Below are 21,480 nucleotides of genomic sequence, written 5' to 3'. Positions count from 1 at the left end.
CTGATAACTATCTTATTTTAATTTTCCAAGTGGAAATTATTAAAAGTAATATTAAAAACAACTGCTGGCACACTTTACATGCAGTAACTAAGGTCCATAAGTGGTGTAACATCTGCTCAGTAAAAGACTGTTCATTAGAGTATCTATAGAAATACTGAGTCTTGTAAGTAGGCCACTGGAGAAGTATTAACCTCTATAATATATATTTTTTAATCTTAAGAACTGATTTCTAAACCCTGGTAAACAGATGTTTGTAATGTAAGACTCATGAAAACATGGCCAGCTTAGTTATGATTGTTCTTTTGTTCCCCAGGTTTTTCTTAAAAACCAAAATTACTTAAGATAGCTTGACATACTGGAAGTGAATTTAATTGATAGCTTTTATTGTGCTAATACATCAACTGGCAGATCAGCCTACATAGATCTCCCCCTTCTTTTTTGAGAACTCCAGATTTCAGACAAATGTTCTCTTAATAACAGTGTGCTGCTCACATGCAAAGTTCTTGTTTCAAGGTGACATTTGTAATCAGCCATGAGATGCAAAGGAGATAGCATCAGTTTATTCTCTTTCTAAATACAAAATAAAGTCACTCGAGTTATCTTAATGGTTCAGGCTGGAACTTACAATGTTGTGAGTTTAATTTTCTGAACTCTTAGAAAGAAATATCACTGAGGTTGAAAGACCTGGTAAAAAAAGCTCAAAGGAAAGAGAAGGATGATTTGCTAAGGAAAGGATTACTCCAAACTAACTCTGCAGTCTTCTGCAGGTATTTCTGTGTGTTCTGGTTTTTGGTCAGTAGTGCAGTGTCCTGCTGCTTCCCCTGTGACAGTCATTTGTCCTGTTTCAGCCTTTACAAATCTGTATTTCTGTTGCTTACACTGTAAGCTCTAAGTTGCACTTCTGCCTCGTTCCTAGGGAAGAGAGGAAAGATCCCTTGTCTGCCCTAGCAAGAGAATATGGAGGATCCAAGAGAAACGCTTTGCTGAAGTGGTGCCAGAAGAAAACAGAGGGATACCAGGTAACTGCAGAGCTGGTTAACGGAACGTACTTGGAGCTGCAACTCCTTGGAGCCTGCCCGTGGAATAAAACAGGCTGCTCCACACTTGACTGCATAGATTGCAGTGGCCCTGGCATGTCCTGTACTCTCTTCTTGGAACACGTGCTCCCAGTCCTGCCCTAACTAACACTAATAACTCCTCAGTCACTTTGCTCCACGCGGTAACTGCTTTTTCTTAAGGGGGCAGCTGTCCTCTCACTGAGGCACTTGAGGTCAGCCTTTCACAGGTTGCACTTTTGAAACTGTAGCTGAAACTCCAGCAACTTAAGGTTTAAATTAATGTTTCCCAAATGGAGCTAGAGTAGCATTTCTTGATAGGTAATTAGCATAGGGTTTTTTCTTTTTGATCTCTGAATGTGCTCCCATTTAGCCTCTATTTAGGGACAGTTTGTTTTGTGAAGGTGCATTGTCTTGCATTTTGAACTTGGCTTTCTCCTGCAGTTGCAGACTTTTTTTTTTTTTTCCCCACTTAGTCCAAACGTTATCAGAAGCCAAAAGAACCAACAAGATAGCTGTGCAGAGTTCTCCTGATTACATTATTTTTTCAGAAGAATAGTGGCTTCAGCAAACTAAACCAGGATGTTAATAGTCTGACCGTGATGTATTTGTTTGGTTAACTTGTATTGAAAGTGTTTGGGTTCCCAACACAATCCTCAGTTTAAGAACTTTACTCTTTCCATGACTTGAGCCTCACAATGCAGGAGGAAGTTGAGAGCTGCATAACAGGATGGTCACCCATCCATAGGAAAAGTCGTGTTCAGTACAATGGACAGGCTGGGATATAAAGCCCTCCCCTTCTTCCTGTGGCATGTCTAGTACTAAACTGGGCTATTCCTGAGGATAAGCAGCTTTGTGGAAAGAGCCTTTCTCCTTCCCCACATTTTGTAAAAAGGCAGGATGTTATATTTCTTTATAAATCCTCTAACTAAGTGCAAAAATATTTTCCCCTATTGTCTTGAAATGAAAGATGAATTTGACAGCTTCATTAATCTGGTTAGGAAGAGTGATAGATATTATTCCAAACTTTTCATTCCACAGTTGTGTGCACATGCAAGAGCATGCTTCTGGTTCTATAAATTGCTGCTTATAATTCCTGGAGGTGTAGAAAGGTTTTATATAGATTTTGGGACTTACAGTACTTGCTTCAAAACCTGCAGTGTGGTACTGAGAAAGCACAGCATGGAGCATCTGCAGAGCCAGTGGATGCCTTCCTTGAAACTGTAAGATAGTATCAGGTTATACTAAGTTACTTCTTGGAGAAGAATGTATTTTAGTTTATGCACACTCATTTTTCGTTTCTTTGTTGTACAGAATTTGATTATTTTCATCATCCCCTGAAATTCAGTTCTGGTTGAACACCATGTTAGTGGTGTTCTAATGTTTTAAACATATCCAACACCATATTCACTGTGAACATTGCTTATCCATCTTTCTGGCATCTCAGCAACGTTATCAATACCAGATAAGGCTCTTTTTATTTTACAGCTATGGGGATTCAAAACTGACAAGCAGTAAACAAGCATCAGCATAATGATGCTTCTTCATTCATTCCTGCTTAAGGTACTCAGCTCTCTTCTTCCTTTCCTGTCAGCCAAATATTGACAGGATACCATCTTACTTCCAGCTCCTCCTGGTGTCTTACACGCTGCCACAGTTCCATCCAATCACCGATTTCTATCCTGTTTCCAATTTAAATCAATGTTTATTACCAGTATTATTCATTTAGCTACGAATATCACAGGTTAAAGGAGAGGTACTTGCACTTTGAGTCTGTAATAAGTTCTAAAATGACCTGGAAGAGTTTAACTGTGATTTGGAAGCGAGGAAAAGAGAAACGAAATCTTAGAAGCCTTTTGTTTCAAAATAATCCTTTTGTTAATTTTGTCCTATTCATATTAACCTACCAATATTTAAGTAAAAGTCAGCCCTGTAAGACAGTATTTTTCAAGTATGTCTTTGCCAGCACGGAGAGATGTGTTTACTTCTTCATCAGTTGTCAACAATAATCACCTTTTTGGTCTTGTTTTCTCCCTATCACCTGGAGGTGATGTCTCACAGCTGTAGGTTTTTATGCATAAATGCATGTAAGATATTTATAGAAAATTATTTCAGCTGTTGGTGTTTGCAGGGAAGCTGGAACTGTGCACATTGAGTTAAAGCCCCATTTCAGACAGAGCCATGTTTACTCCTGGCATTGTTTTACCTTTCATTCCTGGGTTTGTATTTTGCACTGGATAGTGGAAATAGCTGATTTGTGGCTTACACATGGACTAATAAATGGTAATCACAAAGACAGCCGGATACAAATCTTAATTTCTAAAATTTTATTGAGAGTGTACAGAGTTGTAGGTGAGTGGCTTAGAATGTTAAACACCAGGTACAATGTAATTGGCTTATGCTAATTAATGACAGCAGCCTATGACTAAGTGGTACTGCCTTCATAGGACAGCTGTAGTTCTTGAGCTGCTCTTTATTCTGTGTGTTGAAAATACCAAAGAAGAAAAAAACAAGCAACAAAACACACCAAAGTCTGTGCTGTTTCAAAGGGGAAAGGTTTTCTTTGTTCAAAGGGTGCTTGTGGAGAATGCAGCACTACATAATTGCCTGATACAACTGGTATAGTTTTAGTCTGCTCAAGTAAAATGGAAGAAGAATAACTCCTGCTTTCCTATCCCTTCTAGGAAATTACTTTCAAGGTTTTGGTAAAAAGTCTTAGGTATCTCTGCTGAAGAAGCTTGAAATTTTGTGAATGCTAAATAAGTCAAAGATGATAGTGTGGTGAAGCTCTAATTTCAGTTTGTTACAGTGGAATAAACCCTGTTAAAAAAACTATTATAAATTACTTCATTGTCCACTTCTCTGCATTTATTCAAGCAAATTTGGAGGGGAATAAATGAATAGTCATCTTGAAATGTAGTTGTTAATATTTAACTGTGCTCTAAATGTTTTTTCAAGAGTACCTCAAGAAAAAAGTAAGGTTGATATAGCCACTGAAAGTAAGAGAAATTGTTACTCATGTAAAAACCTGTATGGCTTCATCTCTTACTGTATTGTAGCTTTTAATATGCTGTCTGTTGTTTGCAAGCAGAATTTCTCCTTGAAGCATAGGTTTGGGGGATGGTGATCTGCAGAAGGTCAGAGCAGAACTGGCAGCAGGCAGGTTCTGTCTTAACTCCCATCTAGAGCCTGTTCAGTCTAGACAGTGTTGCACTCACTGAGTTATTGAGCTGCCTTATATTCCAGGCTGAACAGACCTCTAAGCCATGAAAGAGGAGAGCTGCTCTCTTAAGATAAGCATTTAGATAAAAGAGGAGCAAATCACCTTTAGTTTTCAGCTGAACAGGCACAAAATACTTGAAATCTCACGGTGTGTTAGCTTTGCTCAGGATCTGACACAGCTTCAGAGCACAGGGCCAAGTGCTGCATTTTCCAGAGGAGAGAATCCTCGTGGCTCCTCTAAAATATGTGCAGTGTCATAAAACTGTCATAAATTCCAGATATCTTCAAAGCAGAAAGTAATCCCAGCCAGCTGTTATGGAGCATTTACCCTGGCTGGAGCACAGCTACTTTCATTTTGAGTACCCAGCTAATAAAAGTCCCCAAAAGGATGTGAGCATGCATGTTTCATGTTGAAAGAGGACCAATAAACAGGATACACACATCCCTACCCATTCTTATCTCCAGCAGTATTTCAATTTGTTTTCCATTTTTGTCAGCATTCTGAGAGATAATTCACTTCCAGAAGTCTGACACCAAAAAAAGCAATTGTCACAAGATAGCAACAAGAATAGACTAAATTTTTTTTTTAAGCTTTCCACACTTCCTAAGTACAGATACTCTTGGTGTGGCCTTGTTAGTACCTGTCCTCTATTTCATGCAGTGCTGCTTTCTGCTGGAAAGACCACCTAATTTTTGCCACCTATACAGCTCAAACCTACATGTCTTACAAAACATTTAAGGCTCTGCTTAATGCACCTTGAAATCAAGCAATGCTTTCATTAGTGCTCAAGCAATAAGTGTAGAATAACAAAACTAGAGGTAAAAGATAGTTCAGGTTGCTTTTTTTTTTAAAAAAAACCTGTCTTTATCAACACCAGGCTGGGTCATATTCTACTCAAAGTATTACGTTGATTTTTAAAAGCACACACAAAAAGGACAAGACTGTGCTTATGAAAACCTGTGCTCAAATACTGACTCCAGGGTGTGCTTTCCCTGTGCTGTCTGGTTGATTCATCAAAGTAGTCAGGCTGCCAAAACACTTCACTCCTTGGTTTAAGCTCTGATGCTTTAGCCAAAAATTGTTGAGTTAAGGAAGGACATGTTTCCTTTCTGTGTTTGGATTGGATTCTGATACAAGAGAAATGTCAACTTGTTAGACTTAATTATGACAAAATTTAGAATAAATTATGAAGCTGTCTGTACCTCTTAAGTGCTTCAGACATTAATGTCTGAAGCTATTATTGGATTTTGTGAGAATGACTCCTGCTTTTATGGTTTCTTTTTGTGCCCAAACTGAAAAATAACATGCCTTTGGTATGGAAAGGAACATTAATGCTCAATGTTGAAGGGTTTGGTTGTCTATATTTGCCATTTACTGCCTTTTTAGAAGCTGGGAGTGAAGAGGCAATAGTTGGGACTGCTGCTAAGCCTATTCCAGAAATACTTTTATGTTCTCACCTACTGCCAGAAGTACTGATAGCCACAGCTTTATGCCACGATTTGGGAATCAGGGAATCCTGATTCAGTGGAGCATAGATAGCAATTATTTTGTAGTTTACCTTTGTATTTTTTATAATGGTTACTCTTTTGTGATTATGTGTCTTCAAAAGCTTTTAAAAGCTTTTTAATAGTAATTTTCTGCCATGGGAAGAAGCCTGCCAAGGTCTGTACACTTAAACTTCAAATCTTTTTTAAGGGTTTAATATATTATAGCACAGAATCATATTAATGCTTTTGCTTTCTCAACCCACTTATTTCATTAACTAATACAACAGAGACATAGACACATGTTTTTATTTTCTTCATGCCCTAACTCTTTTTGAGAGCCAGACCAAGTTAGGATGTGGGAACCTCTCCTCTTTATGCAGATCAAGGGATGGAGAAATAGCTGAGGATGCTCTTCTGCTCGAGTTCTAATGTCCATAGTTCAGGGAGATTGAAGACAGCTGTGGATATGTCTGTTAAAGAGATGGTAAAATAACTTTGTTCTTAGTTTGTAACTACAAGTTAGAAAACAAGTTTTTCTATGGTTGGGTTTTTTGATGTTTGTGGGGTGTTTTAGCTGTGGCATTTTCTGAGGGAATAAAAAAGTAAGGAATTACTGTTATAATTGTTAATACGTATTTCTTGCTTTTTTTAAACAAGGTGTTTTCACTGACTGTGGAAGACCCTCTGTTAATTTAGGATTATTGCAAAAAGCAATAGGAGACAATTTTGAAATTAGCAGTACACTGGTTAAAAACCACTTTAGAATTGTGAATTCTAGAGAAGTCATAGGCTGGGAGAGATCTTAGACTAATGTCATGCAGAGCCCTGTTAAGCAGTCTAGAATGTTTCATGGTGAAAACCTTTTTCTTATATCCTGACAGAATTGCCTTGGAAAGAATTGTTCCTGTTGCATCTTGTCTTTGTGAGGAGAGCACCCCAGTTCCTCTAAAACTGCCTTTTCGTTATGGGACATTCAGATCACATCTCTCCAGAGTCTTCTTTAGGCTGGATAAACCAAATTCCTTCAACCTTGCTTCAGCTGTCTAATTATCTCGGTAACTCTCTGCTGGACGCTGTTCTTTCAGTGACTGGTTTGAGCTGGAGGGAGCAGAGCTCTCCCCAGTTCTCCAGGTGTAGACTGACAAGGGCCCAGCAGGGTGCAGGGATCCCATCCCTCCCTGTGCTGGAGCCCAGGACACAGTTGGCCTCCTTTACTGCAGGGATGCACTTCTGATTCATGTTGAAATCCAGTTCATTTACTGTTTAACCACTATTGTATTTCAGCCTGAGCTGATTGATCGTGTGTTCCTGTTACATTTCAGCCTCGTTTCAGGAAGAATCTTATTCTTTGTTTCTATGGGCACAAAGGGATACTCATTTTGTGGTGACTGCTCCTACTCTGCAGTTTCCAGTTTAATAGGGGCTTGAGTCATGCTTGAAATGTCTCTTGGTTGTGGATCTAGCAGGATGTTCTGTTATTTTCCTCCTTATATTCTTGTGCTCTGTCTCTAGAAAGGTCTTACAGATTTTTAACTCTGTTCTTCATTGCTGGTTGGAAAATGTCTCGCACAGATCTTTTTATGACAATTGCCTGTTGCATTAGTTTAGTTAGAATTGCCTTTTTAAAAAGCATCTATCCCAAATACTAGAGGTGACTTCACTCTCAGTCTAAGCATTAAACATTAATTGGCAAGAGTTGATAAATCTCCTTCTAGTTCACCTATCTCTAGAAAAACTTATTCTTCATTCGACAATTTATCTGAAAGTATGTCCTTCAATTGCTTTAATACTTTGTGGTCTGAAATGGCCTGAAGAATAATTCTGGATTAGATTCCAGCAGAATTCCCTTAATAGAGCCAATTACTTAATAAAAGCAGTAACAAAGAAATTATGTCAGAGATTTTAGGCTGATGTTCTGTTTACCGTCAATTCTTTGAGAAATGGGAGCTTAATGCAAGATTGATTTCATTATACTGACCGAGCTTTTTCAAAAAACCACAAGTAGTTAAAAGCCTTTAGGAAATAAAATTTGCTGCATTTAAATGTGCCAGTTATGTGCTCAAAGCCCTCAAAGAAAAATTAAATTTTCAGCGTAAATGACGATCTGTCCCGTTTCTAGATTTGTTTTTTACTGTCTGACCAATATTATACTTCTTTTAGTCTGAGAGGTAATAATAATTCATAATGCTCAGAGCAATTGGAAACAGAAACCAGTCCCTTTTAATTGTTTCCTTCCGTTCTATTTAATTCAGCTTCTCTGGATACATTAAAATTCTTGGATGATGGGTTTGTTTTCTGCTTGTTGTCTTAATAATAAAAGCTGGACCCTACAAGATGATTTAGAAAAATGGAGTATCCTGCGGGTTTTTTTTCTGAGAACCAACCAAACTTGTAGATGCACTTTTTTAATGGCCCTTTTTTCCAGTGTTTATATTCAAAATTCAACATTCTATGGATAATTACTATCATTTAAAGTGAAATTTTTAGTTTATACAACGGTAATGTTTAAGGGAAGGTGACTTTCTCTTGTTGTAGTTTCAATTTCCATTTTCAGCACAACTTTATCACGGTTTTCTTTCTCCTCTGTTGATGTGAAGGAATATACTTACAAAACTATGAAAAATGCCTCTAGATTTTGGAGGTGATGCTCCTCCTGGTCTTTAAATCATGTGAAGGCTTTTGTTTTCAGGCCCAGTTGTTTTCTATAGGTCTGTTTTCTAGGGCATCCAGACTAATTTGATACTTTGCAATTTCTTTTTTCATATATCCTGAGCACAAGCCTTCCTTCTTCATCCACGGGGTCAAGCCTCAGGTGTAGGTCCTTGTGATCTCATACACATCACTGCAGCCTCCTATTTTCTCATTCTGATGAGTGAATTCTTGCCTGTTGATGACCATCCTGACTGTTGCAAAGACTCCTCTTTCAGCTTATTGCTGTAACATTCTTACTTTTCCTCTCCTTTCTCTGTCCTTTCCATTATGAGCTGCTGTTCTCACTTTGAAGGCTCTGTACACTCCCATCCCTCTTTCAGTATCAAGATCTCAGCTGTGCTTTGGGGATGTTTAGGTTCAAAACTCTTCAATTTTCAAATAAATATTGCTGGGCTTCCTCTGAAGTTTGTGGAGCAACCTGGGAGAGAAAAAAGACATTGTGTCAGCTCTATGAGGCAATGCACTATCAAACTTCATTTGATTTGACTTTAATGGACTCCTGGTCAATGGTAAGGAGAATCTATTCTGCAACAATACCAGTTCAAAAGGTACTTGTTGAAACCATATTCAGTATTAAGTCACTGGATTGGAAACCAATATGTTTAAAACTGTTAGTCAGATTTAGCAATGCTTCAGCATTTGTCCTTACTTTATTAAGGAATATCATATCTATCCTTGTAGTACTGAGACTTAAAAACTTACCAGTATTCTTCAGTAGCTTTAATACATTTTTTTTCAGTAGTTTGTCTGGATGCATGCAGGAATGTGCAAGCAGATCTGTGTGGAGCTTGACTGTGAGAGTGTCAGTGTAGATCTTTCTTCTCCCCCTCCCAGATCATTTGGCCGTCCCAGGGAAGGAGAGAGAATATTTCAGCCAAAGGGTGGAAACCAGGATTGAGTTTTTTTTCCCTCAAGGGATTCTATAGCAAAGCAAACAAAATCATTCACACTTGATTTTATAGCCAGCTTGGCTGTAACATAGCCACATGACTGTGACAAGAAAAAGCCTCTCTCCCTACCTTTATCCATATTACTGGCACAGGTGTGAGCCAAGGCCTTAGTGGTTACAGGGTAGGGGGAAGAAACTTTTTAGAAAGTCACTCTTGTAAGCAGACACAAATAGGAATTCATTGGCTTTAACAGTCTGATATTTTTCCTTTTTTTTCCCCTTAAATCTCGTCCTGTATGTTCCATATGTTTCCCTAATTTAAGTATCATTGAGAAAGTTTTAACCAAGCATTAATTTAAATCCAATTTCCTGTCTCTCTCTCTCTCTCTCTCTCTTGGAGAAAGGAGAGAGAGCTTTTTTTTTTCCTTCTTTTTTTTTTTCTTTCTTTTGCTTTTAAATTTTCCCACCCCCGTGGCTGGAGGAAGCTTTGTGAAGAGCATGTTCCCACAGACTGGGGGTCTCCAACAATGCCGTTTCCGTCGGCAGGGAGGGAGCAGCAGGGCCGGAGAGGCTCCGACCACTGCCCTGGGCACTGTGAGCCCCAGCACGTACTCTGACATCACCACAGCCTGGACCTGCACTGGGGGGACTCTGTGTGAGAAGTGCTAAAGCCGAGCAGGAAACTGAGATTTCCCTCACATTCTGTTCTAGTTTTGTTTTTTTTTTTGTTCCTCTGTTGGAGGAATTGTGGTTGTTTTCCATTTGAAGTCTAAATCGTTGGTTTGACAAGTTATACGAGTGCTTTTGTTCTCAGCCTGTCTGGCACAGGAACACTGGTCCTGGGGGGAGTTTTCTGCATTAGGAATGGCAAGTTTTAGTGTCTTGTCAAAGATGAGTGATGACTTCAGTTGCTGTCAGGTGAAAGGTTGGCTCGTGTGATTGTGCCATTGCAGTTCTGTGACTGGAGGTTTTAGTTCCTGCTACGTTAAAACTTTGAAAACTAAGTCATGGAGCTGGGTAGCTTCTGCTGGAGCCCAGTTAAGTGAGTTAGATATTAAAGCATATTTATATTTCTCCATAAGGGCCTGAAAGATACATGAGTTGTTGTTACTGGTTGTTCCTAATTAAAGTTTAAACTGACTGCTCTCCACTTAGCCTCTCTAACGTTGTTTGACTGCCAACAGCCAAATATACAGTAATTTAAAAGGTCACTGAGGCATCTTGTTCATAACTCTTTTGGACTGGGCTGACTCTCTAATAATTCATACAGTCTCAGGAGATGCATTTACCAGTGCCACTGAGTTTCCTACGGGAACTAGAAGATCAAGAGTGCAAAACAGCAGTTCTCAATTTCAGTTTCAACCCCAAAGATTCCCTGTTACTGTCAGTGATAAACCTGTTGGAATGTCTTCATTTCCAAATGGAAGTTAACTTTTGTTTGTGATCTTGTTCACATCAGTTTCTGTAGAGAAATGGTTTGTTTAGAAAATACTTGTCCTCATCAGTCAGGGGTTTTGCAGTTTTGTTTGGATATGAATGCAGTAGAAGCAGAAAAGTAAAATGAACATTAACAGAGATACGAGCACGTTGTCTGATCAGGGGTTTGGGGTGTATGTATTTAACTCATTTGCTTTTCTATCTTGGGGTGTACAGTTGCACCAAATCTCTTCTCTTACCCTCTCTAGCACAACATTTTACACCTTTTAACACACACTGACACACACATTTTTCAATTTTTTTTTTTGAAAGAGAGCTTAATATTACCTGATATTAATATATAAAATAACTGACTTTGTTATCAATACATTTTTTGTTGTTCTCTGTAGTAGTGCCTTTTGCTTTCTTACCACAGAACTTTGGTACTGGGCTGTTCACATTCTGTGCCAGTTTCTTCAAGGGTATTAAAAAAAAAATATTGATGGAGTGGTAGAATCTCATATCTTGTTAGGTTATGATTTTAATATTGCTTATATTTTTTTTCCTTCAAGAATATTGACATAACAAACTTCAGCAGCAGCTGGAATGATGGCTTGGCTTTCTGTGCAGTGCTTCACACTTACCTCCCAGCCCATATTCCCTATCAAGAACTAAACAGCCAGGACAAGGTAAGACATTAAAAATCTCATTCCTGGGACTGAGCAAAAAGTCAGTGTTACTAGGATTTCCAAAACCACTTCAAACTACTGAGATGCTATCCTTTTTAAAGAATAAATTATCTATTCTTTGCTACTTTATAACTCAGTCATTCTTCACTGACAACAATTTTTCAACATTATCTTCTACACAAGAAAAAAAATAAAAATTTTCCATAAATTTTTTGATAATATTAGAGCATGTTCATTGCCATGGCTCTTTTTAAATTACTATAATAAAGTTGCAGACTCCATTTAAAGTAAAAGCAACAGCATTACTATGAATATTCTTAACACCACTTTGTTATGTTTGAAATAGTATTTCCTTGTTTTCTAACATGTTGTTGTATCTCATGCAGAGAAGAAACTTCACTTTGGCTTTTCAGGCAGCTGAAAGTGTTGGCATCAAATCTACTCTGGTAAGATTTAAATGCATATTGAATTAATTATGATCCATTTATAAAAATCAAACTTATTCTGTTTTGAAAGACTTGGGTGCTTTATACTTAAAAATAGCAACAGATGAGCTCAGTAGAGGTTACTGCCCCTGTATCATACTCGACTGAACAACACAAAAGATAATCCCTACCTCAGTGGCTTTGTTTAATAAAGCCACTGTCATCAGTATCTTGAGCTGACATGGTTTTTTGCATTAAACAATGACTGAGATACAGACTTGTGGACCAGCAGGTGCAGTAAAGGCAGCAGCAATAGCCAGAGCAGATAAACTAAGAAATATTAATAAAGACAGTGGATTTGTTTGAGAATAATTTGAGAAACAGGTATGTGATACAGTTTTCAAGAATCCATGAATTCTGTCCTGCCTTTGACCTACTTTCAAATTATTTGGGATTTTTGGAACTCTGGAGCTACAAATCAAGCAATGTAATTTATTCTTTTGCTCAGTGCAGTATGAGAGTCAAGATTTGTCTCCTAAACTAAGACTTCTAATTCGTCATCATTGCAAACAATTGCAAGGTTTTTTTCAATTATTGCTTATAATGAGCTGTCTTATACAAATTTTAGAGTAGAACAGTTAGTTTTCAATAGTACAATATTTAATAGAAAAGGAAGATTTCTGAAGGTGTGGAGTCAGCAGCATTTTGTGACCCTTGTGAATGGTCACAAAAACTCAGCTCACATTTAAGTATCACAAATTATACTTAAATGATACTTTTGCAGCCTAAATTCTAACAAAGCTGCTGTAGTTTGCAACTAATAATACAACAGACCTTTTTAAAAATAACACTTTCCTTGATCCTTATCAGTGCCTTTACCCCCCCAGCATTGTGTTTGCTGACAATGGCAGTGCAGCTCTGGGGCTTTCGTACTTTGACTTTGGCAGTGATTTGAAATGTGGAAGTTTCTTACCAAGTGCTGATGTAAGAATGAGATCGTGGAAAATAACTGCAGTAATGCTCACATAATTCAACCTTAGTCTAAATGGTTACTGTCTGTCCTTTCATTTTTGTAATGTACTTAATCACAGAGACTCTAAAAAGGCAAATTGAATGGAATTAAATCTTCTAAGTGCAAATTGGATCCATCTTAAGAATTTGTATCTATTTACATACCTACATACACACTGTCTATGATACATATGTTTGTGGATTTTTTCCCTCATCCATATTACATGGGTGCAGGGAGGAGAAGGGTGGGAAAACTCCTGTATGTAAATAGTAGTGGAATGCAAGGGGAAATTATTCTTTCTCTGTAGAAGAAGGTGTTCAGCTACTTTAATGTGAAAATTCAAAAAACTTCAACTTTCTATGTTTTGAATTCTGGAGGTTCCCTCACCCAAAGCTTACAAATAGACCCTTACAGTGAGCAAAAATTGTTAGAAACTACATCTATCTCTTTTCCTTTCTGCATGTGCTGAAGAGGGTAGATCAGGCTTTGTTTACCCTGCTTATTCCCTGTCAGTCTGGGACACTGTCACTATGACACACAGGGTAACTGCCCTGTCAGCTTGTCTCTTGCTAATACCCAAATGAGGAGTAAACTTCCCTCTTCTTTGACTCTTTATTTGAAAATGCATATACAGTAATCTGAAGTACAGTAGTCTACTGTAAAATGGATTCAGTTATTTATTGATAGGAATTTTGAATTTTAGCTCTATTTAATATCTGAGCCTTGATTCCAGGCTCACAGTTCCTGGGTAGGTTGTGTTGATTTGCAAGGCTGGTGTAGGGGTATGTAAACACTCAAGTCTGACCATTACACCAACTGTACCAAGTGGGGGAAAGCTCAAGCATGCACAGTGTTGGTTATTTTGTTGGCTTAAGATCAAAATGCCTATCTGCAGATATGCTATTAATTACATTTCGTAAGTAACGCAAAGATAGATGGAACGAAGCAGAGCTTTCTTCATCAGTGCTTTACGTGGTGGAAACTTGACAGATTACCCATCCCCAGGAACGTGTGAAAACACAACCCCACTGCTCTGGAGGTTATCACTGCTGATTCTGACCAGTCTGTTTTCTGTGACAGGACATCAATGAAATGGTGCGCACGGAGCGGCCGGACTGGCAGAATGTCATGCTGTATGTTACAGCCATTTACAAGTACTTTGAAACCTGAGCCCCCGAGCATTCCACGGCATAGAACCAACGGGAGCTACCAGATGGAAACCTTCCTGAAATGCTAATCCCCATTTCACTGAAAACTGGCAACATTTGAGTCCCCTCAAACTTCAGTGGCGCTATCCTGGATTGCCTCAGATTGCTGCAGCTACTAAGCCTGGAAACAACTGTTTGAAGCGAGAACTTGTTGCCACAGTGCTTGGAATAACCCAAGTTATTAAGCTATTCAGATTAATTATGTAGCCTAAAGAGCCTGGACTACTTATGTGCTGCCTTTCCAGTCAGACTTCCTGAAGCTTTCTTTCCTGGGAGAGTGAGATAAATGCACACAGGAGACTGAATGTACAGATAAAGCTTTGAGGAGGAAAAGGATAACATGGCATCATATTACTGAATTTTCTGTAGCATCCTGACACCACAGAGTCTGAATATTCTACCCACAGCATATGGCAGCCCAATGCAGTAGAGTTCTTAATGGTAACTTAGTTACTGCCTATACAGCTATTTTCCATCCTTTAAAATGTGCACAATATTCTAGGAAAACAAGCTTTTGTTCCATAATGACAAATTGAGGGGAAAAGTGCTCTTGATACCTCGAAAAATTTGGCACAGAAGAAGTCTTCATTCTAAAGCTTCATTATAGGCCTACCTCTGTCACAGTGATGTGGCTTTCATCTTTATCTTATGGATTGTAAGCACTAGCACACGCAGCTCCTGGCTTTCAGGGTACACTCTACTTCAAGGAATCTGTGCAAACTCCCTGTGCTTCCATTATGACAGAAATGAATCAATAATTAACCCTCGTATGGCTTGTTCTTCCCTCTCCTCCTTTGCCTGTACAGCACACTCAGCTACCCTGGGCTTTATTCTACAGCAATACGAGCACACATCACGGATATCTGTGGGACAAGTTTGGAACTGGGATAGCATTTTCTCTGCAGAGAAGATATTTTCAATAAGATGTAACAGTGAAGTAGTTGGTCTCCAAATCCAGCTTTGCCATGTTTCCTGTCTGTTTTTCATTGATCTTGCATATCCTCATCTGACTGACAGAAGGTGAGATGTTCTGTGACCAGAACTATGGAGGAACTGATGTAATGTGTGTACACCCAGTAGTCTCAAATATTGTGTGGAAATGACTCACTGTCACAAGGAAGGAATTGAGAAACTTTAGTCTGCTCAACTTCTTTTTTTTGGTGGTTTTTTTTTTTTCCCCTAAAATGTACCTGAATTCATTTAGCAGCTCTTGGGCAAAAGAGTTTTAAGTGCCTTAGAGATCATTGAATTGATACGTCCTGGCACTTCAGGGCCTTGTGTGGAATGTTAATGGCTCAGAATTCATGTATCCATTTGTCACAAGCTGTTTGTTGTCATCTTGTTTGTCGAAGCAAGGGAAGACTTCACTCTGTCATTGCTTCTGCCTCTTACTTTTCTGAACACCCATCAGCAGTTAAGCCACATCTCTCATTAATATTAAGCAGAAGCCAAGTTGAGCAGTGAGCTCTGTAACAGCTGCAGTTTATAAGCACAGGCTCTTCCAACACAGTAACCCTGTTGTAAGGAAAAGGAATCTGCCCTTCCTATGGTGCTCTTACGACTGTTAAGGACAGTTTGAATGTCATAGATGTTAACCCAGTGAATGCAACTGTGCTTGGCATCTGTGAAACTTCTTCATGGTATAAAAGCACAGATTTAACTCAAAAGTATTGCCAAATCCAAAAACTATCATCTGAAGAACACAGCCCACGTGAAGAGTAATAATTCAGCATGTCTAGCATTGTATAAGAATATACACTTACACTGATATGTGCCTGTGAGAATTATGAAACTTTGTAAAACAACTACTTAACACACACTGAGGGACTTTGGAGAAGTTTTCAGAGCAGCAGTGGCTCCTACATTCTTACAGCTCTTTAGCACTAGAAGTAGCCTAGATACCCTCAGATTATTAACTGGTGCATTTGAAGAGCCAACACTAACTAAAGACTCTCGTTGCAAGAGAGATTTCAAGTCAAAAATCTTCATTAACAGATTTTAATAAAAGTCTGAAATGCAGTTTCCTCTTCTGTATATGTCTTCACAAAATTTGTTTGCTTCATTTCTTAAGTTTCAGTAAGAATAGTTTTATTGGAAATCCACATTACCACTACTACTACTACTACTAAATTTCAGATTTTGCCACTTAGTGTTTAAAATTCCCTTCTATTTATCCTCTGAACAGATATCCTTATCTATGATTGTCTTATTCATTGCCTTAGATGTAAAAAATATTTTTCTATTGAAAAGGGATAGCATTTCTTGGTCTAAATTCACTCTTGACCTGTTTTGGTGAGGTAATTTGAGCTTTGAGCTGATTTGCTTTCTGTCCAGTGGTCAACTTCATTTACCTGGAAAATGTTTGAGTCCTTTACTGCAATAACACTAATAGTAATAAAAGGAGAAATCATGTTTGCCAGATGCTTTCTGTTAAAAAGAGCTGCTCTTTCTTGAGAAAGAGAGAGAAAAGCTAGCAGTGATGATAAAAATGACCTTGTTTGGAACTTCAGAGCTCTGTAAACTTCTTGGTGTGATCTGTCTGATAAACCTCTGTGAATTCAGCCCAGGAACACTGGGCTTCATGAAGAGTTTTTTGTATAATGATGTATCTGAGCCTTTACATTTGAGGTGCTGCACAGCTGGGTGGAAGTAATGAAGCAATGGAAGATCTAAAACAAACACAATGCCCTGCTGCACTCTGCAGCAGTTTTTTTCTGAAGGTTCAAAACACATTCAGTTTTTCAAGAGGAAAAATAGCTGTATCCCTTCTGGATATCTGGAAGATACTGTTGTGTTTGGTTCCTACTCATAGTTAATCCTGAAACAGCCTGGTTTTTTCACTATCATGTAAAGTGCAAGTTTATGCTGATTTACTTTCCTTTTAATCCAGAAAATATTTCTGAATGTACTGAAAAAGGGCAAATATTTTCTCATCCATTTATATTATTGCATTTTACTATGTGCCTTGCAAATGCCTGTGCTGTAGGATATCAGGGTTACTCGTTGCCAGCTGTAGGGCTGGGGTGGGCAACAAAAGGAGCTGTTGGACGTCCTGATGCAGGTACAGCTGGATCATCCTCTGGATCTGTAGATGTTACACTTGATTTGGTTTTCAGTTGGTTGTGTTCGATTTGGTTGTCTTCTTAAATACAAACACTAATTTGGTATCTTTGGTGTGAATCTCTGGCCCTCACAAAAGCCTTCTCATTTCCATGCCTCTGAAAAACTGTGAGTGAAATTTTCCCTTTTAAAACTGTGTTTGTGGATAGGGTATCCAGAATGTAGTATATAATTGCATCAGATTCTGATTTATGGGTAGATTTTTATGTCTTTTGCATAAAATATATTCTTTGAGTTACGTGTAGCATTTCTGATAATTTTGTTGTCTCCAATTTTATAAAATATTTCCACTCTGTGTTTTCCTGTAAAGTCCATTGTCATGGTTTAGGAGGCCCTTAATTTGCCAGAGCTAAATGAACTTGGCTTTAATTTATTGGTGTAAACTCACATTAATATCCCTGGCAGCAGCTGTGCTCTGGTTTTACATGCATAAGGAGAAATAAATTGGGCCCTTGCTATAATGGTGCAGTACAGTGGTTTAAACTGCTGAGGATCTGCCTGATAAATTGTGTAGCTGTGGCAGAAAAAATTCTCATTGGAGACTCATTTCTGTGACTGATCTCAGTGTTAAGTTCTTACCTGTTTTTTTCAGTTCTGTGATTCAACACTTCGGGCATTTGGATTCTTTTGCATCACCAAAAAATTACTTTCACTCAGTTTTCTCTGTTTCTGTACCAAATTGGCCCAGGGCACAATTTTATTACACCTGAATTTTAACTAAATTGTTGGGGAAGTTGGAGATTTGGAGAACTTCTGGGTGTTTTTCTTATTTTCTGTGTTCTTGTGCCTGGTGTGGGAAGGCTGTCTGGTGTTCAGGTGGTGTGTGACAGCATCTCCCAAAGCTGCCCCCTGGGATGGCTGGTGTGAAGCTATGCATTGGCTAAAGTTAAGCCTTTAAAACTGTGTTCATGTGATTTGTGGGGACTTTACTTCTCATTTGCCTCTTGTAACTAACACAGCCACAGCTGAACTGCAGCTGCATCAGGCAGGAGCTGTTAAGGGGCTGAATTCTGCTGGGAAGGAATGCAGTTGTACACCTTTATGCTATTTTTTGCCTATTGTGAGTAATGGTCTTGCTGAGGTAACCTAGAAAGAGGATTTTAAGATAAGTAATGTTCATGTACAGACTGAATTAACTGTATAGTTTGTTTGTGGTCCTTCCCTTGACTTAGTCAATATTTATTTCTGTTTTATTTTTACGTTCTGCCAAGCTCTGTTTCTGCAGTTCCTTTCTTTAAGCTACATTAGTGTATGAGTGTGCTCAGTAATATTAGCCAGTTTGAGAAATTATTTGGTGAGAAGTGCTGTTAAAGTGTCTTCCTCATCTGTGAGTTCTAGACATGCTTTCCTGAGTTAGTGTGTGTTGAGTGGCAAAACATAGACATCTCAATACATTTAGTTGTCCCTGTTTAGAAAAGTATCTTTAATAGTGTTTCTGCTTTCACAGGAGAGTGGCTGGATGGGTTTTTAATTAGAGTGTTGCTTGCTGGGCATTCCCAGTCCTTCCCTCATCTAAGTTTCTTTTGTTGTATTCCCTGATTTCAGAATCAGTGTTGTAGTACACCTTATAATTATCAAAGCCGAGATGTTAAGCATCTGGAATATGTAGCAAGTATGCTTTTGATAATTACTGCTAAATAACTGAAAAGATTGAGGTTTGTACAGTTCTGATTTCTGTTAATTGATACGAATGTCTTTCTTTCCTGATGTTTTTGCTACACTTGCCAGTTGTTGGGGTGCAACACCCTCCAACTCAGTTTGACAAAGCCACTGTCCCCCCCTCCTCGAGTTAATTCATTCTGTGATATTAGAATTATTTCCTCCCACTGAAACTTCAGTAAAACCTATGATTACCAGATGACTTTCTTCCAACTGACATTAGCTTTTAGTTGGAATATTCCTTACCCTTAGGCCACTGTCTGCCACAGAGTTGCACATAAAGTTCCCATCAGTTCCAGCAGGACTTGGGGATGCAGAACAGTAGGGCAAACTTTTGGCAGAGTATTACAGCAGCCTCATGCAATTAAGCTGGTTTCATTTTAATCCCCTATTTTCAGGGGGTTTCAGTTTAGGCAAAATCATTTACTGAAGGCTGAAATGTGGCACGTTAGTTCTCCACTGGGAAGTATGCTTCTGTTTAATAATATTTTTATGAGATTGTATTTATGGAAATGGAAAGGAAAATGTCATGAAGCTAGTTTTGTTGCACTTTTCTAAGGCTTTTGTATTTTGCATAGTTCTAGAATATGAGCAAGTTGTTTGGGGAAGCCAAGGCTTAAAACTGGCTCTGCCCCAGCATAGCAGTGTATTCTGTGCATTTTCACCCTCGTGATCTATGTATTATTTTAATTGCATGTAACTGGTGTATTTATATGGTAGTGAGGGAGCCCAGTGGACATTTCCTGCTGCAGAGGAGCCATTGGCAGTCCTGGTTCCACGGATCACAAACTGACCTGTTCTCACTGTAGACTGCACTTGCAGTAATGGAATGGTCCAGCTTTGATTCTGAACTCTGTTTCAACAAACAGGGAGGAAGAGGCTCTTCTTTTTTTTTTTTTTGTTCCATTGTTGAAATTTCTCTGGAGGCTTTCCAGTTTTTGCATATGTTCAGTTAGGATGGTTACTTGGGACTCAGTTCAGCTAAGAGGGCACAAGTACATGTAACATACTCAAGTGATTAATCCTTGTAACTTACAACATTTCAGTTTGTTAGAAACTTTTGGTTTTATGTGTATTGTAAGGTTAATTTTTATGTCTTTAAGTAGCACTTTTATATATATCTGAAGGGTTTTTTTGAACAGAAGTGTTTTTTCTGTGTTATCTAATGGGAAGAAAGAATAACACTACTAAACAAGGCATAGACTAGTTTGCCTCCAGACTGTAAGTTCACTTTAGGTCAGTAGTGATCAAGAGTTGTTCAATGTGTCTGAAATAAGGTGGTGATCCCATTTAATATTGGGCAACTCTCCCGATCAGAATCAGAAGGGCATTAATTGGTACCTCCACCCCTCGGGTGAGGGTGCTTCCAGTTCAGGTGTGAGGCAGAACTGACAGAGCAGTGTGATGAACTTCGGATTTTGTGGAAGAATAGGATTGTATTGATGTCTCAGTCTGACTTCACAGCACTATATTGGATAAGGACTAACCTTGTTTGAGATGACACTGCAGCCAGTAATAATATCTCCTAAATAGCTAATTTAAAGCTCATTTTCCATGGCCTTTAAAGATGATGTAAAAAACAGTGATTCTTAAAAGCTCTTCTCATCCATCCAGCTTTTCTGATTTGTTTTCGTTTTACTCTTCCTTGAAACACAACTGTTTTATGTCAGTCTTTGTGTGGGTTTAGTAATTCTTGTTCTAGACAACAAGTACTTTGCTTTTTTCCCAGAACCCTTTTGAATAGTTTACACACACACATTGACATGTATGGACATTTTTCATAGAGAGGGTTTGCATAAATGTGTAATTGTACATATATATACACACACGTATAAACGTGTGTGTACATAAATGTACTTCAGGTTCTGAATAAAATGGAACATGTTTCAAGAAGTGCTTGTCTTGGATACTTAGGGTGGTGTATTAGTGTATTTATTTAAATGATAAAGAGGAAAAACCATTTTGTTTGCTTCTGGTTAGAGCTGAGAAATACAGGTTTGAGGAGAACTTGGACAAATGTTCCAATTGTATTTCACCCTGGTTTCATTTCTGGTTTGAAAGGCACAAGCTGTTAATCATTGGAACTTAAGAAGTCAGCAAGCCTGTGTTAAGCTAAACCTTTTGGAGGACCCAATATGCTTTTAGTTTGCAAGGACCACTAAAGATCTGGGCATTTACTTTCTCCATAATATATTCTGTATGAGTATTTAGTATGTATGCCTTCGATTTGCCAATGTTGCCATGTTTTCTTCTTAATTATTCCTGAAATAAAGGTTGCAAATAGCAGAACGTGTGTTTGTTTTCTTGAGCGAAGCCGCTACAGAAGGGACTATTTGAACACTATTTCTGGCACTCTGGTTTTTCAGGAGTGTTACAGGAGGTAGCTGGGGAGATCCATCTGCTGTGGATGAGGAGTGTGTGTGAATGGCTTGTGTGCACATAACCTCAGGATTTTTTTGGAAGCCATATCTCTTGCTATACCCAGCACACTTCACAGTATCTACCCCCAGAGGGGTTCAAGTGATAAGACGGTGAGTACTCGAGATAAGAGGCATCTGCTTAGCCTGTATTGTCCTGGAGAAGGG

At 38.5% G+C, this 21,480-nt stretch overlaps 1 protein-coding gene across 1 annotated transcript in view; it reads left to right on the top strand.

The window, feature by feature from the left end:
* Positions 1-21,181, top strand: part of SPECC1L (sperm antigen with calponin homology and coiled-coil domains 1 like) — a 56,770-nt gene extending 35,589 nt beyond the window's left edge. The window contains exons 11-14 of the mRNA XM_017813944.1: positions 917-1,019; positions 11,355-11,471; positions 11,858-11,917; positions 13,989-21,181. Coding sequence (XP_017669433.1) covers positions 917-1,019; positions 11,355-11,471; positions 11,858-11,917; positions 13,989-14,078 — 370 coding nt within the window. The 3' untranslated portion in view covers positions 14,079-21,181. The remainder of the gene's footprint in view (positions 1-916; positions 1,020-11,354; positions 11,472-11,857; positions 11,918-13,988) is intronic.
* The last annotated feature ends 299 nt before the right edge of the window (positions 21,182-21,480 follow it).

This window comes from Lepidothrix coronata, unplaced genomic scaffold (assembly GCF_001604755.1).
Source record: "Lepidothrix coronata isolate B3197 unplaced genomic scaffold, Lepidothrix_coronata-1.0 Scaffold44, whole genome shotgun sequence".
Taxonomy (NCBI): Eukaryota; Metazoa; Chordata; class Aves; order Passeriformes; family Pipridae; genus Lepidothrix; species Lepidothrix coronata.
This window is presented reverse-complemented; position numbering and strand designations above follow the sequence as displayed.